We start from the raw sequence: 22,631 nt of genomic DNA, 5'->3' as shown, positions 1-22,631 counted from the left end.
AGCCTGGCAGCTACAAACATTTCTCTTGCAATGATAGGAGCAAGCCTCTTCCAGAAGCCACTCAGATGAAACCAGCCACATTATTTCAGTTATGACTCAGGGCAGATTTGAATTTAGGATTTCAAGGAGGTGTTATGCCCCCTGGCCCTGCTGGCTGTTTTCTATTCACTCTATTCACTCTGTATTTTTCATCTTATTCTCAGTTCAATGACAGCATACAATGTTTTCCACTAACTCATATTTTGTAAAGATAATGTGCCAAAAACTGGAATCTGGTATTTATTTATAAGAGGCTGAAGTTGGGCCTCAGTTCAGGAAGGTGTTTATTTGCGTAGTTTATGCTCTGTAAATGCATCCTTGACTTATTTCCTACAAAATTTTCCAATTCAGGGGCAGTGAGATTTGTGTTCTAAAACTGTCACTGTTTCACCCTTTTAGATTGTGGGAGAGGGTTTTGCCTTGCTGATGGGCTTGTCTTGCTGTTTTCAAAGTTTGTATTATAGAAGTGTTAAAATCACAATTACTAGAATGTTTAAAAGAGCTTTTCCTGAAATTCATAGATTCATATAACAGATGAAGGAAAAGGCATAGCAAGGTAACTGCTTTAACTGGAACAGTTTCTTGGCTGTGTTTCTGGGTTTATGGAGCAGCCTTTACAGGCTGCCTTGATAAAAACTTTTAAACCTTAGCTTCTCCCCTGAAAAAGGACAGCCATTCAGAGAAAAATGTTAATATATTTCAAAATATAGCAATACTACTGATCATTTCTCCCTATGAAACGGAACTGGTCATTCTTTATATCTTGTCAGATAATTTACTGTCATTATATCTATCTTGAAAATGGCTGTATTTAGCAGAATTGAGCATTTTCTAGGTTCATGGGACAAGGGGAGTCACCATCACAATGCCTGTCCCATTTCAGGAGGAGCTGGCACACTGCAATCTTTGCTTGATGGTCCCTGCTCCTCCTCCTGTCTTCAGGCTCCTGCTTTCCATCAGCCATTGCCAGTGCTTCCAGGGGGGAGGCAAAGGGGCCAGAGCCCTGCAGGTTTGTCTCTCTTCTTTCCTGTGGGCCAGAACTCTGTGCCCTGTTGTTATTTCCTAAGCCCTCTATTCCTTTTAGCTTCTGAAAGGATAAGTTGTCAATTAGAGATGCATAACACAGATAAAAGTTCTGCTCTAATTAACATTTACTTGAGGGCTATTGCAATTATGTCCTTTGTTTATCTCTGCTTACAGAAGTCCGTAGTGTGTCAGTGAATTTTCTATATCAGGCAAGATTAACAAATACCGACCCTCAGCAGGCAGTAAAATACTCATTAAATAAAACCCAATGCCAGCAAATAAAAGAGAAAGAGTATGCTGAATAAACAACTACTGGAAGAAGCAGTCTTCATCCTTAGAAAGGATAAATAAAAGTTGTAAGAGAAGAGGATATTGTTGTCATTAGTTTTGATAATCCAGACTAAGGCAATCTGTGAAATTTATAACCAGCCCAGCAGCAGCATTTCTGAAGCAATAGGCTGCAGTTTGTTGTGACAGGGAAACAGTAGATGGTGATTTCCACAACAATCTAAATTCCCCTACTAAACATTGATAAACGTTGTGAATGCTCCAAAGAACTGAAGCCCATCTGGAGGTCACAGCAAGTGACTACGCAAGTGAAGAAGAAATGAGAGAAACAAGTACCAATGAATTCAGAACTTCACTGCATGACAAAGACTGCTTAAACTATCAGTACAACAAACAATCTGAGGCCTTAAGAAGCCTGAATTAGTCAGTGTGTTTATACAAACTGATTTATTAAGTTGCCCCCAAACTGGGTGCTGATTGGGTTGTTTTTATGTTCCCCCCTCCCTTTATCTTTTTCTTTGGGATGTTTGAGTATTTTTCCTAACAGAGAAGATTGTATAATAAAGATATTCCTGAGTTAAGGAATATAATTTTGTTGCTTCATAGGAGGGCTAGGGTACTATAATACAGCAGTGTTCCAAGCTGACAAGTACAGTTACATTCATTTGCTGAGTGAAGAAGTGAAGTTAAAGGAAGCTGAAATGACTTCTCAGAAGGAAATTGGCAGGCCCGGGGCAGCCTGGGCCTCTGGAGTTGGGATTCTTTCCTGTCGTTTGTGTGTCCTTCAATGGTTCCTTAAAACAAGGTTTCCCCCACTTTTGGAACGTCACTTTGGAGCTTGTTTCAGGAATCTCTGCTCTCCCATTTGGCCAGTAAGAAGGGCCTGGGTGCACCTCCAGGGAGGTTGAACCTCTCTGAAATGCCCCTCCGAATACCTGCCTGTCTCTGACAATCTGGAGAAGGTCTGTGTGACTTCCCTGGAATTGCTGGCAAGGACTAGGAGAAGCCTGGGTACAAATTTGCAAGAGAACAGTGAAATTGCAAATTCCTTTTCTTCAGCTGGACCAGCTCTAAAAGGGCATGCAATGAAATGAATGGAAACAAAGAATGCAGTCATTAAGTTAATGCTTAATGTTTTCAATACGTAATATTTCAAGTGCTGTTGTGTTTATGCAATGGATGTTTAAATAACAGCACCGTGCCTCTCTTGGAATTGGCTTTTCTGACAAGAACTGTCCAAAATCCAAGTCTGGATGGTGTTCAAATGTATTTTCCTCAAGAGTCTTCTGACAAGATGCTGTTCACCATCCTGGTTGACTCCAGGCAGGATTACCTAGAGAAGACTTTGCATAGGCAGGATTATATACATGGCTTTATATAAAGCTGCTGGAGAGGGATGGAGATGATGAATCCCAAAGACCTGAGGTGCTCCCCAGAGAGGCAATCTGGGGCTTGGCTGTGGAGATGCAGCTCTTGGAACAAACAGAAACCTCCTGTTAACGTGAGCCTTAACTAAAATCTTCATGACAGAATTATATTAAGGTACTTTATGCAGTGTTTAATTACTCTAGTAATAAAATGAGAAATGTCAAGTTATATAAAATACAATTTCTTTGAGCTGAAAGCCTCCACTCATGTAACCCTTGGGACTGGGAGCAATGATTACACAGCTTATGAGTCTCTTTGGCCTCAGTGGGGTGAATTCTTTGGTTCCCATGAAAATGTATGTTTAAACCTGAAGCAGAATTTTACCCTTTCATTTTACTTTCTCGTGGTTTCTGGAAAGCCTCTAGATAGAAAATACAGCCTAAAAAAAGGAGAAAGGTAAATTGATACACTAAAAGACAGCTCAAATCTTTGTGTGCTTTAGCTTTATGCTAAATGAGTGGTGGAGGACTGGACAAAGGGGAGATGAAGGCAAGAACATCTTAAGTGCTACAGGTCAGCACCAGTTTTCCAAGTGTATTTTCTGAGAAATATGTGGTTAACCCTTGAGCAAAGGTCATACATTTGATCTTCTCTTCCAGCAGGGGAAATATTAGCTTGTTTTCTCAACTGGAATAAATCCATGCATTGCTTCTCAGGGCAGCTTCCCCTGAGTACATGCAGGACAATGCTTTTGTTAAGTCCTAGAAGTGGTTCTACTTCCTGTTGAAGAGGATTTAACAGCAAAACCCACCCTCAGTCGGGAAAAGAGAGCACAGGAAAGAGAAAGGGAGAGGAAGAAAAACACAGGAATGTGGTTTTATCTTGTGGGGATTCTGGTTGACTGAGACAGAAAGGAATAGGCAAATATATTCATACTTGCAATACACTTTAAACAGTTTATGTTCTTTCCCATTAGGCTGAATTTCATGGTAGATGCACATTAAATGCAATACTTTTATGCCAGGGTTTTGCGTCCTAAATGCTAAAATTAAGCTCTCAGAGTAAGCTAGGAAGTAATTATTTTGTCTCTGAAAGCTAGGACAGCTATGGATGGTAACAATTAACTAAATTCTGGGGTCTTATCCTGCAATATGGAGTTTTTATTTTTTATTTCGGCATTATTTTTTCTTTCGAAATTAGTCAGCATGATTATAAGAATTTATTTCCTAAGCTGCCCACAAATTGCATGCTGATGGGTTTTTTTTTCCCTTTCCCCCCCTCCTTTATCTTTTTTACCTAGAGAAGACTTTGCATAGGCAGGATTATATACATGGCTTTATATAAAGCTGCTGGAGAGGGATGGAGATGATGAATCCCAAAGGCCTGAGGTGCTCCCCAGAGAGGCAATCTGGGGCTTGGCTGTGGAGATGCAGCTCTTGGAACAAACAGAAACCTCCTGTTAACGTGAGCCTTAACTATAATCTTCACAACAGAATTATTTGAAGTTTTTCTATGCACTGTTTAATTACTCTAGTAATAAAATGGAAGTATCAAGTTATATTTTATTTTTTCTTTCTGCATGAAGCCCCTCCTCTGCAGAGCTGTGTGTATTTGTGTGTATGCACACATCAGCTCTGGTAAGCACACACTGAGGGCTGGCTTGGAATCCTCTCCATGAATCACGCACGTGGCTTCTCAGGCTGTTGTTGGTTACTGTGATGCCCTAAACAGCCTTTTAGGAGTTTTGGAGCTGTGGCTCAGCATATGGGAACCGTTACTCTTACATAACTATAATGCCCAGGAGTCATGGCTGGGAAACTGTGTGTGTGAGGTGCTACAAAAAGAACAAAGATTCCCTCCTCCCACATTCTTCTTGTTTGATCCACCACTTGTTCAGGCTCTTCCTGCCAAGCTGGTTTGTGGCAATAGCACAGATGTTTTCCATCTTGCAGCAATATGCTGAACATATGATGGAAATCTATCCTGGAATACAGCCTCCCTGGAAAGTCCACTCATACTCTCAATAGACACTGTGGATGTTGATTTTGAGGACCCAAGTTTTTTCTCTGTTCCTTCCCTGAAAATTCACTTTACCTTGGCTGGCTACAAAGCTTTTTCTGCACATGTCTAGGTGTGAAAGGATGTGTAAAATCCTGTAAATCCTCTGTTTTACAAGCACCATTCTCTGTGTAAGCCCTGGGGAATCTCTCTCCCTGTCTCAAACAGAAAACATGGGATGCCTCTGCCTTTTGCTCATGACTGAACAGCCCTGCCAGAGCCCCAGTGTGAGCAGACTGCCCACTACAGTGGTGGATCTCAAAACCCTGTGGCTTCATTCCTGTCCCCAACAGTGGTGGATCTCCTCAGAACACTGTGGCTTCGTTCTTACAGCTGTGTGTGTAAAAGTGGTGTGACATGGCTGAGAAAGAGCTGCCTGTGTTGGTTTCCCCCTTTTCTTGGTATTCTTTTCTGAATTCCTTTCTTAGCATCTCTTTTTGCTTTGCCCTTCTCATTTCTGAGATCCTGCATGGCTGATAAAAAGCAATCTCTTATCTAATGAGTGCTGAAGCCTGGTCACTGCTGTAGACACCACTGAATCTGATTTTATCAATGCCAGAACAAAGGGTTTGATTCTCTCTGAGGCTCAAGAACAGGACTCCAGGATATTGGATTAGGTACTAATGGCACAGTGGGCAGGACGTTTTTGAAAGTCATCTTCCTTTCCATCTGTCATTAATCTGCTTCCATGGCTGATGAGCTGCCAGTGTTTTAAGATGCAGATCTCATGAATATTCCGTAGTGACAGGCCAATCCAGAAGCCCCTGGAGTGAATGCACAGTGGGCACATAGAACAGACTGAAGAACTTGGCCATTTATTTATCTGTTTAAAGAGAAAAGGCTTTCTCTGACCAAAAAGAGAACTGGACTAATAACCTTCCAATGGGTATGGAGTGGGAAAGCTTTTTGTTTTCCAACCTGCACCAAGCATAACCTTCCATGCTTAGGGATTCTAGAATCTGAATTTAAGTTTTTGTTTAATGGCCTGAATAATCACGCCACAGCTGCTGGTTTAAACCTAAGTTCCGTCAGAGATGATCTAGTCCAGTCCAAAGCAAAACCCCACCACGCTTCTGTGATTCATTTTTAAGAACTCCAGCATTGACAGGAATGATTGACCAGCTTTCAGACTGATGGGGAAGTTTTCTTGTGGCAACAGGAAATGCATCCCTTTGTTTTACTTTGGTGGCTATATTTTATCCCAGTTCTCTGCGTGACTGCTCTGTTCTGTTAGCTGATAGCTGAGACTGAATTGCTGGGGGGTTTTTCCAAATAAAGTTGCACATGGTCAGCCTCCTTGGGAATCCCTGTACAGTTGTAGTCCACCAAAATTTCCATGATCTCAAAAGCTAATGATAGATTTGCTTGTGAGTAGAAACAAAAAGTAATTAAGTCCTGCTTGTAGGTATTTACTGGAGGGTGAACTGTACTGTTTTTCAGAAACATCAGAAATGGTTCTCATTTTCCAGCTTCATGTATGTTTGAAAGTAAAATTATTGTACAGAATTTTCAGCAGGGTTCCAAAAGATAAAGGAGTTCTAGAAAGGTGTATGTGCTGCATTACCACCAGTTGCCATTACTGTTTATAACACAAATGGTTTTTTTATAAGTGCTGTTTTGGCTTTACTGAAAGATATTTGGGTTTTTGGAAAGCCAGAGGTGGGGGAAAGAATTGGAACAAAATTGAAATAGAGCAGACCAAAATAACACAGTAAAGCATGTTATCAGCATTGAAAGGCTTTTTGACTTTGATAAATATTCCAGATAATGAATTTAAGAGACAGAGCTCTGCACACCGCATGGCTGTATCACCATCTGCCTGGCACTGTAGTTAATTGATTCTATCACAAAATTGCTTTGCTAATTAGATGGAAAACATCCTGGTAGTAGTACTTGGAGGGTTCATCTGCTGGCCTGTTGAGTGCTGTGCAGTATTTGTGTGTCCAATCCTTCCATTAGAAGCAGGGATTGTGGTCCCAATGGCACCTAGGGACACCCCCCCTTCTGTAGAGTACAATGTGTGGGCTTCCTGGGCTCACACATTTTTAGGCTGAGGAAGTAATCTCAAGCTTACTTAGTTAGGGTCAAGCTCTTAGCAGGAACAGATGCTGGTGAAGAACTTCTACCTGATAGTTTTTCCCCTTTTGTTGGGGGTTACTCTCCCTGTAATTCTTGAGGTTCACAGAAAACTTCCTGCAGGGAAGCTGTGGGGAAAATCTGAGGAGCTGATTCAGCCTCCCATTCAGATATGAAGCTGTCCTTCCTGGCTGGTAATGAACAACAGCTTTGACAAGGGCTGTTTTCACAGACAGCTCAAAAGGTGGAACATAGCTTTATTCTGCTATATTATTTTAGTGCAGAAATTATTTGTTTGTAACACACTAAAGATGGAAATTTTAACCTATCTATGCACTAGTTTTACATTATGATTTATTATGAGAATTATAAACTTCCAGCCCAGGGGAAATTAATTTCAAAACATCTGCTTAGCATCCACTGAGGCACTTGCAGTCAAGGAGCACCATACTGTGTGGCAGAGATTTGGACTACAGGTTTTGCTTGGGTTTAAAAAAAGCCTTAACAGCTGTTCTTTTTTCTCCTCCTCCTCTGCAGTTAATTCATCATAACTACAGGGAGTAATAGGTCCTGCTGCACCCTCCTAATGTGAATCAGAAACACACAGAGCTGTGGGAGCACTGCTGGCTACCAGCATTGGGATTCAGAAAATGTTGTGTCAGTTTTTGTCCTTGAAGAAACAGTAATTTAGCAGGAGGTTCCAATTTCCACTGGAAATTTGTGTGTTGGAATGTGGGGGATGCAGATGTGGCCTCTAAACTAATGTGGGGAGATGATGGCCATAGAGTTTTAGCACTGACAGTCCGATAGCTGTAACTTTATGGTGTGCTGCACTTGCCTGTTGTTAAAAAACAAATTTAAAGTCACTTAAAGCCATATATCAAAAGATTTTTAGGTTGTTGAAATAATAATATGAAAGTAAATTTCATCTATCTATCTATCTATCTCCCTCCCTCCCTATCTACTCCTGTTTTATCTATATAAAATCCTTTTCAATTAAAAAAAGGTGGCAATCCCCATATCGCTGAAAGCCTCTAAATAAATAAACAGAAATCCTATGTGATAAATCTACTTGCATTTTTAATCAGTGTCATTAAGCAGCATGAGAAATTGTCCAAGGACACACATCTAATGGATAAGTGATATGATTGACACAAGCTTTAAAAGTGTCTATTAATAATTATTTAACAGAAAAACATGCTATAAAGGGAACTATATTCCCTTCTTGGTACCTGTTTTTATTATTTATGGGTTTCATATGAAGTAGATTAAGTTTTTCTTGGCCAAAATAAAAAGAAAATTAAATTTCTAAATCAAGATGCCATTAACTGTAAAGTGAATCAAACAAATTTAAGATGAGAAAGAATAATGGTAACTAACATGTAAAAGTCAGGTATTTTCATTCATGCTTTATGGCTCAAGGATGTAGTACTTTAAATGACTGTTGCCTCGGCAGGCAACACAAGGTGCTTGGATCCTGCCAGGAAGTCCTAAATCTCCTAAAATGTATTAGGATGAACCAAGTGTACCAAGTATACCGAATACCAAACACATTCTGAAGGAACCAAGGTGTTTTCTGCCCTACGGGATAAATGTTTAGATGCCAGTGTTACAAAACCAGAAAGTTAGAAATAAGAACAGTGAATGATTCAAGTGGAGTGCCTCTATCCTGCACACAGATAGGAGAACAGTAATAAACATGATACATATATATGATACATATTTAGATATATCCTCATCCCTGATATGTTAGTTATATAATTATATACCTTACATAATGTTACCTATACATTAGTCACAGAGGTGGGGGTTTGATACACAAGTACTTTTTCATGCGCTGATTTAGCCACATGTTCATTGATGACTTCCTGATGTGAACACAACTCCTATGGAAATCTGCCTGGCAGCTCTTGGATTCCAGCTGGATCTGTCCTGCATTCCTGGGCAGCGGTGCTGCTCTGGGCAGGCTGGCACTGAAGGGAATGCTGCACCAGGTGTAATTCAGTCCTTCTGGGGAGCTTTGCTGTGGCTGCTGCTCTCTAACAGGTCTTGCAGAGGAGCTTTGGCACCCTTTGTCTGGACCCTTTCTGTGTCTGTGGGGTGACAGCTGGTGGTGCCTCAGTGGTGACACTCTGCTCCCAGGTTCACTTGTGAAGAGTCAGTCTGTGAAGACTGAAGATCATCAGTCCTTCCACTGACAAATAATGAATTTTCCTGTAGGCAGTTCCTGAGTTCTGTGCCCTCCTGTAAATTGCTCTGTTGGTTTGGAGCTCTTAACGACTGTAACGTGTTCAGAGCAAACCTGTGAGTACTTGACTCTTATTTTGTCAGCTGTCATTGCTGCAGGTTTTTATTAGCACTGAATTGACAGCTTTGCATTTAGAGAAAAATATATTTACATATATTAAGGAGATTGTTGCCAGTCACTACTTTATGCACACCTTTATAGAAGGGCAGAAAAGAACAGATTCTATGGGCAATGTAAATTGATTAAAGGTTATCATGGGATCTTGGCAAAATGCAAGATCATCCAAACTGGTGCGTTCCCATTAAACCTTCCGCAGCCACACCCAATATGTTCTCTCAGAGGAAAAATAACAACCCTATGTCTAGGTGTAGTCTCTGCTGATTAGGTTACCAATGCAGAGTGTAAGAACCTGAGATCTTGCCTAAATTCAGGTTTTATGTTCCTCACATGCACATTAACTGTAAACCTTGGGAATTCCCAATACAAAGTCATAATCTTTTGTGCTCCATGGATCTGACCTGGATGCTGCTCCGTTGTCAGAGCATTATGTAGGGCTGGAACTGCTCTGGGAATAGTGGGAGTGGGTGGGGCCAAGCTGGGATGGTGGTGAGGGCCTGGTGTCCACAATCTGCATGTCCAGAGGGTTTTTACTCTGCGTTTTACCTCCATGTATCTCATGCCCATTCGAAGATGGGGTGCCCTAGACTGACTCCTGAATCTCATTTTCACTTTCACCTGAAGTGTCTTTACAGTCCACTCTGCCATTGTAACTTCTGGTCCTTCTGCAAAACTGAGGCCATGTTCTTCTGTGTAAAATGTCATGGTAACTAAAATCCACAAGGCTCCAAGTACTTCTTCTAATTAGTGACAGCATGTGATCAGTGCTATTTGTAGTGTGTAGAATAGAGGTCTAAAAGTAGTTTGTCCTCTTAGATGTTGCTAGTGTTACAAAGTGGGTATGCTAAAAGGAAGGTTTCAGTGTTAAAACTGTAGCTTGACATTAACGTGTAAATATAACAAGCACAAAGCAGGAACTGAAGAAGCTGAGGTGGTTACATCTCCAAGTTTGCTTGTAAACAGCAGCTGCTGAGACTGCAGCACCCTTGTGTTCATCAGAGATCTTCCAACACCTCCAACTCCTTTGCAACAAATCTGGTTTTAAAACAAATGGCTAAAACTATCTGCACTCTGTATAAAAAATACCCCATGACTCCTTTAAATACACTGGATAGCTCTGACCTGGCAGTAATTCTTCCCTCTCCCCTGGCCAAGCATTACTTGAGTCAGCTGTGAGACGGTTTGATTATTCACATTCCACTTCCAGATGCAGAGGCCCAGCCAGCAGCCACTGCTCTGCAGAGCTTCCAGTGCCTAATTGTTTCTGGCAATGGCAACTGCCTTTCTTAGGCTTTTTTCTTCCTTCTCTCTCCTCAGCTGGCATTTCAGAGCAGTAGCTTTCATAATACATTAGCTTAATGCACTCTGAGCTTGACCACATCTTCCATTACCTCTGCTGCCTGAACCACACATTGTCCTTGAACTCAGCATCCAGTATGAATGATTTAGACATATGAATAAATAAGCCTCTAAATACCCATGTCCTTGCAACAGCAAACCCAGATCAAACCTGTTGTTCAGAACAGCACATTGCTACAGACACTGAGTTGGTGAGCAGATGGACTCACATTCACAGGATGTGGTGGCATGATTCAGGAAAGTGAAGGGTAACTCATTTGAGCAGAGTTTGAAAGACATGTGGACTCTGCCATAGTCCCCCTTCTAGTGACAGCACAGCCAGTGTAAAAGGCAGAGTCTGTCACCACAATATGGTTCTTTTTTACTCAGCAGAATGCTCAGTTCATCTGAAAGGAAGAGAAACAATAGATGATTGTGTAACAAGCAATTCCTTCCTGAGCAACAAAGCCACGCGTCTCTTGAAAGTCAATCTTGCTGCTTTTGAAAGCCCCAGCTGGATGAATGCACTGTCTCTTCTTTGTCAGACCTGAAAAAGGTCTCAGACTGAAACAAATACTTCACGTCCTGTTGTTCTGGTCATTGAAATTGGGTTTGAGCCAGATGAGGTCTAGGGGAAGCACACCAGAGAAATCACAAGGCTACCGTGTCTCTGAGCCTTCTGGCTGCCTTACCTGCTCAAACATCCAAACCCAAACAATCCATCTTTGCCCACAAAGACACAAAATGGTTAAATGGGAAGAAAAAGAGATCTGTTATCTTGCATAAACCTGAAGGACTGGATTAAGACCACCTTAGCTGTAAGTACAACTCTGTCATGGTCCCTTTCCAGTTGGACAGGCGAGGGTAGGAATTAAGTCTGGCAGAGTAGGGAGGGATTTTTTCAACACTCTTAATAAAGCCTTGGGTGAATTTATGGAGACATAAACTCAAAGGTGGTTTACAGAGACATGAAATCCTATCCAGTAGGGTCTGCAGCTCTGCCTGAGGCCAAATGTTTTACTGGCCCCTCAATTAAATGATGGAAGACACATCCCAGGACTAGTGTTGAGTTTGGGGGGCTGAGTGGAAAACTGAATCACTCCTCTCTGCCTAGAGGGGGGAAAAAAGTAGTTTTATTTTGTCCTTTGATAGTGCACTGTGGTTCCTTTTATCTTTATGCACACAGACAGGAATGATCAGACATTTCCTCCTCTCAAAGGAGAGATGGTAACAGCCAGAAAAGCAGTTTCAGGTCATGCTAATATTCACCTGTACGAAATAAATTTGCACGAGAAATGGGAGTGTGGGTGGGACTGGTGTCACTTGTCATATCTGAGCAGGGCCACCCCTTCCCAGGCCAAAAGCTCTGAGGGTTTGCCCACAGCAGCAGCACTTTGGCTTTTCACGTCCATAAACATTCAAACAGCAGCTGCATGACACAAAATTAAAAAAGGAGTTGGGGAAGCTCAGTGAAAGGAAATATATGGGGTATTTTTTGTTGTTTTTTACACTTTAACTTCAGAATACAAAATATCCCATGGAGTTTCAGTGTCCTACCAAACCATCTAAACCACTGAGCAAATCACTGAAAGAAGAACTTGTCATGTAAGTATATTCCAGTTTCTCAGGATACAAATCTATTAACATACTATAAGGAACAAACCAAATTATGGAGATCAGAAAGTCAGAAAATTTTCCAGGAGAAGAGGGGTAAAAACCTCCTACATTATTCAAAGAATACATTATAATTTTTTCCCATTTCAACAGAAGTGCTATTGAAAATGATCTTGTTTGGATGGTACATAAAAGCAAATGATTGTCTGACAAGTGCATCTGAGTGTGCACTGACATGTAGAGTCTTCCACTAAGGAGAAAGAGAAGTAAAACAGACAGAAAATAGTTCATTAATGACCAAATTAAATATTTTTAAGTATGGCAAGGAAGAACTTTGTGCAGAAAGATTCTTTGGAAATCAGCTTTAATTTTCAGTAGAGTATTATGAATTCAGGTTGTATCCAGGCCACTTTATGTGAGCAATCTAAAACTTTCCAAACAGAGGCAAACAGAAGTTCAGGCCCAACTTGAAGAGCACGAGCTCTGGAGCATCCAGGCCCAGAGGCACAGGTTGGCACCCAGCAGAGCACAGGCACTGCTGCTACATGATGTTTGTTAGCTCTCCAGCATTTTTCATTTGGAACCTTTTGTCACCCTTCACAGCTGCAAAATCCTGCAGCTTGGGTAATTGCTCCTGATTTCTCCTTCTGCACAGCTGCTCCAGGGGAAGATGGCAGTGTCCCCAATTTATAAACATCACCAGCATTGACAACACACTGCCACAGCAAATCTCAGCTCAGGCACTTGGACCTGGCAGCTCTGCCACCTACCAAGATCACTGTGTACGTTCAGAAAATCGTGGTGCACCTCCCAAATGGCCTCTGCATTTCTGGCAGGGATCCCAGACAACTGGAGGTAAAATGGCATGGAATTCCTAGCAATTAAAGCTGTGGGAGTTCCTGTCTGGGTGTGGGTTGTTTTGTTTGTTTGTGGGGATTTTTGAGGGTGTTGTTTGTTTGTGGCTTTGTTAGTTTTGGTTTTTTTTTTTTCAGAGTTAAAAAAATAATAGAAGCAGAAGCTAAGCAATAATACTCTGTGGTGTCAAGAGTAGTCCTTGTGTAAATGGGAACTTTTGTTGATGTTGGACTGGTTGCGCAGTCATTGCAATTGTAAAAAAGGAAGATGATGCAAAGGGAAAAAAGTAATTATTAGGAAATTTATTGGAGTAATTGATCCTGGTAATATCTCATATCTTCCATAAATCTGTTTAGTTCCTACTCTACTTCAAAGTGGCCCTAATTATTTTAAACCCCTCTGAACTTGCTCCAGTTTACACCCTTTTGTATCTTTCTTGTTCACTGCTCCTGTTTTTACCAGTTCAACACAATTCTCCTCTACCACTGCCTATGATGTCTCCGCTTTTTGGACATATGAAAGTTTTCTACAGTTCCTTTAACATAAAATTCCTGTTTTATCTTTCACCACTTCTCTGGCTCTACTTTGAAGGTCACTTAAATCCAAACACCTCATGTCACATAGGTAATGCTGTGCTTTGTGTTCTGCCAGTTGTGGACTGGGGAAGTCACTTTGGGACCTGGCCTTTAAGAGAACACCAGAAACCCACAGTGATATTTTGTTATCCTCAGGGAGAACCATTAAGATTGTAAGCTATAAAACAGTACATGGGCAGATCCAATTTCCTTTGGACTGAGAAGCAGTGGGGTACAATGATGGTTAAAAAAATGGGTGTGCAAACCTTTCCCAGCTGTAGCAAGCGCAAATTATGTGTTTTGTGAATCCAGATGATACATATCTTCCATCTGTTCTCAAAGGGAGCTGTAAAATAATCACCAGAACTATGAAGACTAAAAATATGTCAATGTTCTTTTGAGGAAGAAAGTGAGGCACAGCCACTAGGCAGGGACAGAGGCATCACAAACTGACTGAGCAAATAATGTGCTTTCTGTTCTTCGCAATGAAAATTCTTTTGAGACTGATTGTTTCATTTGTGGAAAAATGTATTACTTCCCAAGGTGATCCTTCTGTCCCAGTACATGTTGCCAAGATATTTTGTCTTCAGAGCATGCTTTAAAATTAAAATTGATTTGAAACCCATTTTTACTAGGATGACAGGGAGCTAAGAAAGCCTCTCTCAGAGAAGCCCTTTCTGGTTCTAAACCCACCTGTTCCCAACCACAAGGGCCATGCAATGGGGTGCTGAGGCCTGGCAGGGTTTGGATTCTAAATCACCACACATTTGATGAATTTAGCAAGTGGAAACTGGTAACTTAGGAACATCAAAATGGCCATGTCAAATTTAGGTTGGGGCAGTATTATACAAATGTGATGAAAAAACTGACCCACAAGTTGAAAACTGATCTGCATCATTAAAATACAATAATAAAAGGTAATAGTTTCCAGCTAATTGTCCTGTGTCAGTAATACCAATGTTTTTAGCCACATGACCCCTGAATTGTGTCTCTGTTGAGAAGGGTACCCAGCTCTCACCTCAGCCACTGAGTGATAATGAATGAACCACTCATGGCACACATTGGGCTGATGTTTAATGCTCTGCTTCTATGATCTAGATGAGCATGACACAGAAACCTGTGCCAAACACAATATAAGGAAGACAGATTCTTATCTCTCTGGTGACTTCTTGTGCCCACCAGTTCCTCAGCACTTTTGCATTGATGGCAACTAAAGAATGTGCAGTAACTTAAACCAGGGGACAGACACAGGATGTCATTTCTATACTACTACAGTACCTTGATACCACCTTTATGCCTGCATTTTACCATGTTGCCCTTGGCTGTATTTGGGAATCATAATTTGAAAATCTGGGAAAAACTTCTTGTTTTTACTTCTACAGGATGCTGCAGCTCTCCTGAGGAGTTGGAGATCTTATGTCTCCAACTTTAGGAAAATTTTCAATTTGTAGCTTGCTTCGTTCAGTAGAAACTTTTTTCTTTTTTAAATCAGAAACACAGAAATAAAGCCCTGAATTTAGGGATTTTTTTTCCATTTTAGATATCTTTCAGATTGATTAATAGGATCAAGTGGCAAAAGTACAGTTTCCACTCATGTTTCCATTTAGGATTGTGCTGTTCTAAAAGGAAAGTATTTTCTAAAGTTATCTGTGTCATTAAAAAGTATTGGTGATATTCTGATTTTGTGCTCTCCCTAAACATCTTGGCATGTCTGGTTGGGACTGCTGCTCAGAGATGTGCTGTACAGCCAGAGCACCCAGCAGGATGCATTGGAACTGTTTTCAGTCTACTATTGAATGTCCCACATTCTTTCTAAAGGAACATCTGATTCCACAAATGTGTTTACTGTGAAGAGAGTGATTATTAGTGCAGTTTGATGTACTCTTCAAATGATGCACAAAAATCACCCCAAATATCTACTCCTTTTTGCTCCTCTTTGCAGAGTGTGTGTTCCTCCCTTAGCACCAAGTTCCAGGCCAAACCAGAAATCCCTTTGGATTCACATTCCTCTCTGGATCTGTCTCTGAGGCAGAGTTAGTATTACAACATCCAGTGACTAGATATTGTTGGGCTACTTGTCAAAATGGCTGCTGCAATAAGCCAGCAACTTGTCGTAAAATAAAATAAAATAAAATAAAATAAAATAACCCCTTAATTTACCTTTCAGAGTTTTATTGTCTGGTCAAGGCAGCAGGGCTTTACCTTTTCTCTGCTCAGCAGGGAGTGAGGATCCTGTGCTACCCTGTGTAACCACTGCTCTTGGAGCAAGTTTCAGGGCAATACATTGATATGACAACAAGGAAACCTGGTCTACAAATTTCTACAAACTCTGGTCTTCTGTGTTGGGTTTTCTGTGACCAACTTCTTTAATAAAGCCTGGTACTTGTTGCCAATTGTTTGGCCCAAAGACTTGTGTGCTGAGTGTGTTTGGAGAGTGAAAACAGCCAGTCTGTACCTCGGTAGTTTAGCTTGCAAATAACCAAAATACTGATTTCTGCTAATAAGAGATGTCAAAGTGTGGATTAGAAGCAAAATTCAATATGAGGGGGTCCTAGTAAGAACTGGTCTTCCAAATGGGTCTAAACAGCTCACAATTACTCTCTCCCCAAGAGGATCTGGGATCTCTTTTGTAACAATCATCACTTTAAATCCCGAGGCCTTGCTGCAGAAATCCCTTCCCCAGTGGAAGGGAGACCCGCCTGTGTTTGTCATCCAACCGTAAAAAACGTTACAGGTCCTCAGGAAGCAGAAACTGAATTCAGAGTATTCCTGTCTTGTAGCAAGAGTCAGTGCCAGGTAATGGACAGACACCAACCCAGGAGCCTGGAGAGCCAGGCTTTCTCCTTAAGTTCCTGTGTAATTTAAAGCAATTAACTTTTCTACCGGCCTTTTTTTTCCTCTTCCCAGCTTTTGTGTGTTCTAGATACTTGTAATCTGAAAGGACAAGGCCAGTTATTTTGTGCAGAACCTAGAGTGATTAAGCTTCGGTTTTACTTGGGGCTTTTAAGTAGAAGTAATCTTGTAGCAATTTTGCAGCTAATTCAAAATAAAGCTAGGATGCTGAAAACCTGTAAAGATCAGATGCTTATAGAACTGCTTTCCTTAAACCATAAAACTAAAAAAGATTGCTTGCCAATGAAGGAAAAAACAATTGATGAAAGACAAATCCTCATTTTAAAGATGGAAACAGAGGGATTAACATACTTGCAACTAAAAACAGCAATTAAAAGATAAGAAACTTAGAATTAAAGAACCCACAGAAACAAAGTGTTATAACAGCACTGTTTGCATTAAGAGTAGACAGGGATCATGGGATCGTTTAGTGAATTATCTTCACACAGGTTCTTGAGGACTGTAGGCTTCCCAATGTCATATAATGTCATTTTTAAAAAAACAGTCAGAGGTATTTCAGGAAGTTCCAGTAATAAGTGTTTTAAGTCTTGGAGCTAAAATCCCTGTTTGCATAAATGCTGTCAAAGCCAGCTGAATTGCTTCTGCCAGCTGTGAGCTGGAGGCCAAGTTTTCAAAGCATCTGAGGACAGAGACACTAAGGAAGCTTTACAGAGGAGTCCACCTCTCCTGGAGAGATGCTCTGCAGAAAGGTACCTGGGCATCTGCTGGGTTTTTAGGTGCTTGAACACACAGCTCAAACAGGATCGAAACCAAACCTCCCCCTACTCTCCTCTGAGAGGTTTCTTGATAGGCTGCTTGTAGCAGCTTGACGAGGTGCCCTCCAAAAACTAAAGCATCATTTTATTTATTTGCTAGGGAGCAGGTTTGGACTAGACTCTCTGTGTTTGCAATGCAGGTGCATAGGAACTATGCATCTATTATTTCCTAATCTATTATTTGAATTGGGGAAGTGTGAGTTGGGAGAAGCTGCTTGAAATCAAAGCATTAAGTCAGTAGGTACAATGGAAATGAATGACTTGGAGTTGTTGGCTTACATCCTCACACATGAGGGTGAGAAACTGTCAGGCTGGGAGAGAAATGGATCCCTTCCCAGTGCAGATTCCAGCCTAACAAATTAAAAGGTGAAGAAATTATTCTTGATGTAACAGATGATTTCAAGCCATCATAAAATAAATTGATGGCAGAAAGATGCTGGATATTACTCAGTAGCGGAGAGGAACAAAGGATTCCAAGGTATGGTTCTGGAGGTATTTGAATATCCTTCCTTTCTGCTCAGCTGGAGTCATTAAAACATGAAGTGCTCTGTGGAAAATTCAAGGGAAATATGGGGTATGCCCTTAAGGAAGAGGAGATGGGAACCTCTTTGGCACCTTCAGAAAACATCCACACTTGGAGGAAAAAATAGAGTGAAGGAAGAAAAGAGCAGATTAATCTGGGGATTAAATTTTGCTGTGCACTTAAGAGAAGAGAGGTCAGCTGCAGTGCATCTCCCTCACTGTTTGGCACCACAGACCTACCTTGCTTCTGTCATTCTTGACAGAGAAGAGAGATTGAAGAAGGCTGGTGAATGTTGGTGCTTGGATCACTGACACCTCTTGAGGCATCCTACAAGTGCAAGGGATGTCCTGCTGTGCTGTGCACAAGTCTTGGTGCAGCCCTATGAGGCTGTCTCTTAAACTCCCTGGCATCCTGTACCTCTCCAGGGCACCAGCTCCCACCAAAGCTGGAAGCAATCTCCTGTCTTTCTGCATGTCTCAAATCTGGGACAGCCAGGAGCACTCCTGAAGGTACTTGCACAGACCCCAAATCACCCAGTTTCTTCCCTGGTTTGGACTGAGGCACTGGGCTCCACCCATGCCTAGGGATGTGCAGTTATGTTCCTGCTGATGGGCTCCCTGTCACTGGGAATTGTGTTTGTGCCTCTGGACAACTGCACTAAACTGGCTGAGTTTGGAGTGGGAAAAAGACAGGATTTGCCATCAAGAGCTGCAGACTGCCAAGTCTGCAGCAGTGGAGAGTGCATTTTATTCTTTCTGTGTACAGAAAGATTTCCTTGTTTATGAGTAGAAGTTTATTCAACCTTTCACTGTCCTGGGGTCTCGGGGTGCAGCTCTCAGTGCTGGAGTCAGTGGCAGCACAGCTGGCAGCCAGCTGTGCTCTTCTGCTCTCCCCGAGCCAAACGCTGAGGGGCAGCCTCAAGGTGGCTCTACTGATTCCAGGACGAGGATTTTCTGCAGTTTGCTCCTGTGGGACATGTGTCCCTGTGCCTGTCTTAGGTGGGTTTTCATGCACAGAGAGCCACAGTTGGAATGCTTCTGTTCCTTCTTGATTTGGTGAGAGAATTCAGTTTAGTTAGAATAAGTTTGTAGGCTCTCTAAAGGTTCTAAGAAATCTTAGTGCTGGATTTGAAAATGCTGTCTGTATATTTTAAAGCTTTGGTTTTTGTCATTCATGTATGCAAATGAACATTTTACATATCTCTGGACATTCCTTGTGCTCTTAGATATAAAAGCAAGGATGTAGTTGAATGGGACTATCACAAATACTTAGTATTTGAATACATAACTCTAGAGTCACTAAATAGCTGGAAATAACTATCTTTTTATAATATATAATATGTATTGGATAATTGATTGAATAATCAGTTGGTTTGTTTGCTTTTACTTGTGTCTACAACCAATTTCCTCAGAGATAAATCTCAGAAGTGCTGGGAAGGAGGTGGAGGAGGCAGGCACATGCAGAAAGGGAAGGTAGCTTGCACAGAACCATTTTTCTGCCTTTTTATTTCTCTGACAGTTTTTGGACCCCTTCATTTAAGCATTTGAAACAGTGACTGAGGTTCATGACAGCCTATCAATACTTTATACTCATTGTCATTATTTTCTAGAGATAAATCTGACTTTTTATTCTGAAAACCAACCAACCATCCAAACACAGCTAAAACCTAGAAATACTGTGCAAAGAAAATCCAATGTTTCTCTCAGAAAGAAACATCTACAGCAACAGAGTCAAAACAAATTCTATTTCTGATTAGGAAGTTCTGTTAAACACTGACCCTGTCAGCCCACCTTGGCTCTCTGTGGTTGAAGTCACTTGGCTCCATCCCTGACTATTCTCCTGCCTAGACTTTGTTCGTGTGACTTTTCCCCTTTGTCCTGGACTAGAGCAGGATTCTCCAGGCACAGCTGACTCTGTATGGGCAGAGCTGCAGTCCTGCTCCTGAGCCATTGTCCTTGCTTAGGAAATTCAGTGTTTGGAGAGCAAATAGGTCTGGTACCTGGCCTACATGAGTTCTGTAGAGCTGAAGAGTCCACTGTGGAGTCTTCTTCCTGTGGTACCTCCAAAGAGCCTGGGATAAGATAACTCTGGTCTCTCCACATTCGCTGTAAAAGCATCCCATGAGCCACAGTTTGGTTTCTGGCTAATGCCCACCTGGTACTGTGTTAATATTATCTGTTCCTGCCAGCAGAACATTTCAGAATCTAGGCATTACAGGAATTAAAGCTGAGAGCCCTTGTGGAGAAGGCCAGAATGTCAGGCGTGGCTGAACTGGACTCAGTTAAGGCCGAAGGAAAGCCAAGGTCTAAACCACTTAATTCTGTAGGCACCTGCTTGGAAATGAGAGCACCCCTCAGACTCCTCTGAAGTGTTTGCTGCAATTGTTCTACTACAGAGCTCTGCCAATCCAAACCCAATGCAGTACAAAGCTGTCCGGCAGTGAAGTGCTGGGAAACATCACTTTGTGCATGATGTAAAACCAGCACTTCTGTGGGAAAATAACCTCAGCATTCTTTTTGCAATATTGACCTGTAGCAACACCAGCACACCACAGGGATTTTCTTGCCAAGTCCACCTAACAAATGAGGAGACTGCCAATGTAGCTATACCAATGCAAACATTTTTGTGCTGCTATTATGTATTTTCTGTGATTTGGGTGATGCCAGTTGGGCATCTATTAGGCAATGGCTACTTATTTTGCAGTTGCTCTTCAGCCCAACTTTAATGTGTTTTTTTGGAGGAGTTTAAGGGATTACCAGGCCATCTGAAAGACAACACTTGGCATTTACCTGGTTTTGCACTGTCTTCACCTTTACCAACCAAACTCTTCTCCCAGTTACCAAAGTTGTCTTAGTGATAGATCCTACAAATCCCTACTGCTGACAGAAGCTGTTCTGACTCTATTAATAATTTCACGATAGATTGTGACAGCAAACATTAAACAGGGTATGATTTCTAGTCTGTGAATGACTTTGTTGTTCCTCCTTGTATGTTCCAAAGTAAATTAAGGGAACTTCTTGTCTGTCCTTCCTTTAAACTTCACATTTAATTGTATGTTTTCTCAGGCAGGATGGGCATGAACAGTGTTACAAAGTCACAGTCTAACGATACATTTCAGCACAGCTTTTCTTGAGCTGCAGCCCTTGCTCCAAGAGGGCTCTAGGTGGGTTTAATTGTTTTGTGTGCATTTTTATCATTATGCATTCTTCCATCCAAGACACTGGACGTGCTGCCCTGCTTCCCTGCATGCACATGGTTTTCTGCCAAAATAAGACCAGTGACACAAGGATAATTGGCTCCTATAATGCTGTATTCCTTTTTCAAAAAAACTTCATGTAATGATTACAAAAGCCAGTCATAAAAAGGAGAGCAGAAGGAAGTCAAATGTCAGGAATTGTTTTATTTCAATGACTGGAAGTAATTTTTAGCAACATTTGTTTCACTAAATAGTGCCAAAATGTTAAAAATTTTGACTGATGTCAGTGTGCTTCATTTGTCAGTTTGCTAGTTTGCTGTTGTGGCAGAAAATGCTGAAAAAGAGGATTTTTTTTGTAAAGATAAAATATTGAAGTATTTGTACCTGCCACTAAATTTTATGCCCCTCTAGTTCAGACAATTCTGTAATTTCTGTGAGTTTTGTCTGTCTAAAGATGACAAGGTTAAGAACATTTCTGTTAACTGAGTTTTTTCTCAGTCAGGAAGCTATTTGCTTTTTAATGGATTGATGTTTATCTGCTAGAGAACTTTAAATATAATATTCCTGCAGCTGTACATGACTGCAAAGCATGCCAATAATGCAGTTTAAAAAAAAAAGAAAAAGAGATTACTTACGGAGATTGGAATAATTGCTGCCTATTCCAATACTGATGGAGCTTCCAGAGATGAGAGGAAGATGGAAGAAAATAACTAAAAAAGGGAAAAATTAAGAGAAAGGTCCTTAATAGCAGTTTGCTTTTGTTTTGTACCAGATGTGAGTAGAAGACACATTGAGTTCACCTGCTCTCTGGGCAGGATTGCACATCTCAGACCCTGAGCGCACACACAGATGTAGCTCGTATGTGGGGGGGAAACGCCAAACAAGCCATTGCTTCATATTTCCAGGAATCCCTCCTGTTCAGGAAATTATATTAATGCCTCTTAAATTCCAAACCCCACGTATAACCAACGTGTTATATAAATATGCTAATTATTGTTAAGTCATTCACCAGTCTCTGAAACAGGCACCTACCATTGTAAAACCAAATAACTTCCCTGATTTGTTTGAGTGCAGCTTGAATGCATCAGGCGTGCGTGTGCCAAACTGGGTTGGCATAAATTTAGTCTAAAATTTGATACACATACTCCCCCTATGCACTTAGGCTTTAATATTTATAACTTGCTCTTCAAAGGTTTATATTTACAGGCAACACAATGCACACGAGTAGAACGTGTCCTAAATAACCAAATCTTTAGATTTCTTGAAAGTTGGGCTCATTTGCGACTGCAGACGGATTTAAAGCCTGATTCCCGAAAGGCGCTCGCTGTGTCACAGCGTTTGCTGGGGTCTCGGCGCTGCCCTGCCCTGCCCTCTGCGCTCCCACCGCGGGCACGGCCGGGAAGGGGCTTCTCCCTTTTCGGGAGGGGGCCCGGCCAACACAAAGTTTCGGGCAGGGTCCTTCGGGCTGTGGGACCCCCGCACCCGCGGCAGGGCGGGAACACGCGCGGCTCCCGCGGCCCCTCAGAGCCTGCCCCGGCTGGGAGCGGCCCCTCAGAGCCTGTCTCACCCGGCACGGCTCCTGCCTCAGCCGGCTCGGATCGGCCCCTCAGAGCCTGTCTCACCCGGCACGGCTCCTGCCTCA

The 22,631-nt window shown here is 41.7% G+C and overlaps 1 protein-coding gene across 1 annotated transcript in view; it reads right to left on the bottom strand.

Moving 5' to 3' along the window:
- The window catches only part of BEAN1 (brain expressed associated with NEDD4 1), a 51,859-nt gene extending 29,980 nt beyond the window's left edge, over nt 1–21,879 (bottom strand). Inside the window, exons 1-2 of the mRNA XM_042027645.1 lie at nt 21,790–21,879; nt 21,625–21,699 (exon numbers count right to left, since the gene is read on the bottom strand). Of these exons, the coding sequence (XP_041883579.1) occupies nt 21,625–21,699; nt 21,790–21,814 (100 nt within the window). The 5' untranslated portion in view covers nt 21,815–21,879. The remainder of the gene's footprint in view (nt 1–21,624; nt 21,700–21,789) is intronic.
- Nucleotides 21,880–22,631: the final 752 nt, after the last annotated feature.

The sequence above is a fragment of the Corvus kubaryi genome, unplaced genomic scaffold (assembly GCF_017639235.1).
Source record: "Corvus kubaryi isolate FWS band 111438036 unplaced genomic scaffold, C.kubaryi_AGA036_p1.0 37300, whole genome shotgun sequence".
In the NCBI taxonomy this organism is placed as follows: Eukaryota; Metazoa; Chordata; class Aves; order Passeriformes; family Corvidae; genus Corvus; species Corvus kubaryi.
This window is presented reverse-complemented; position numbering and strand designations above follow the sequence as displayed.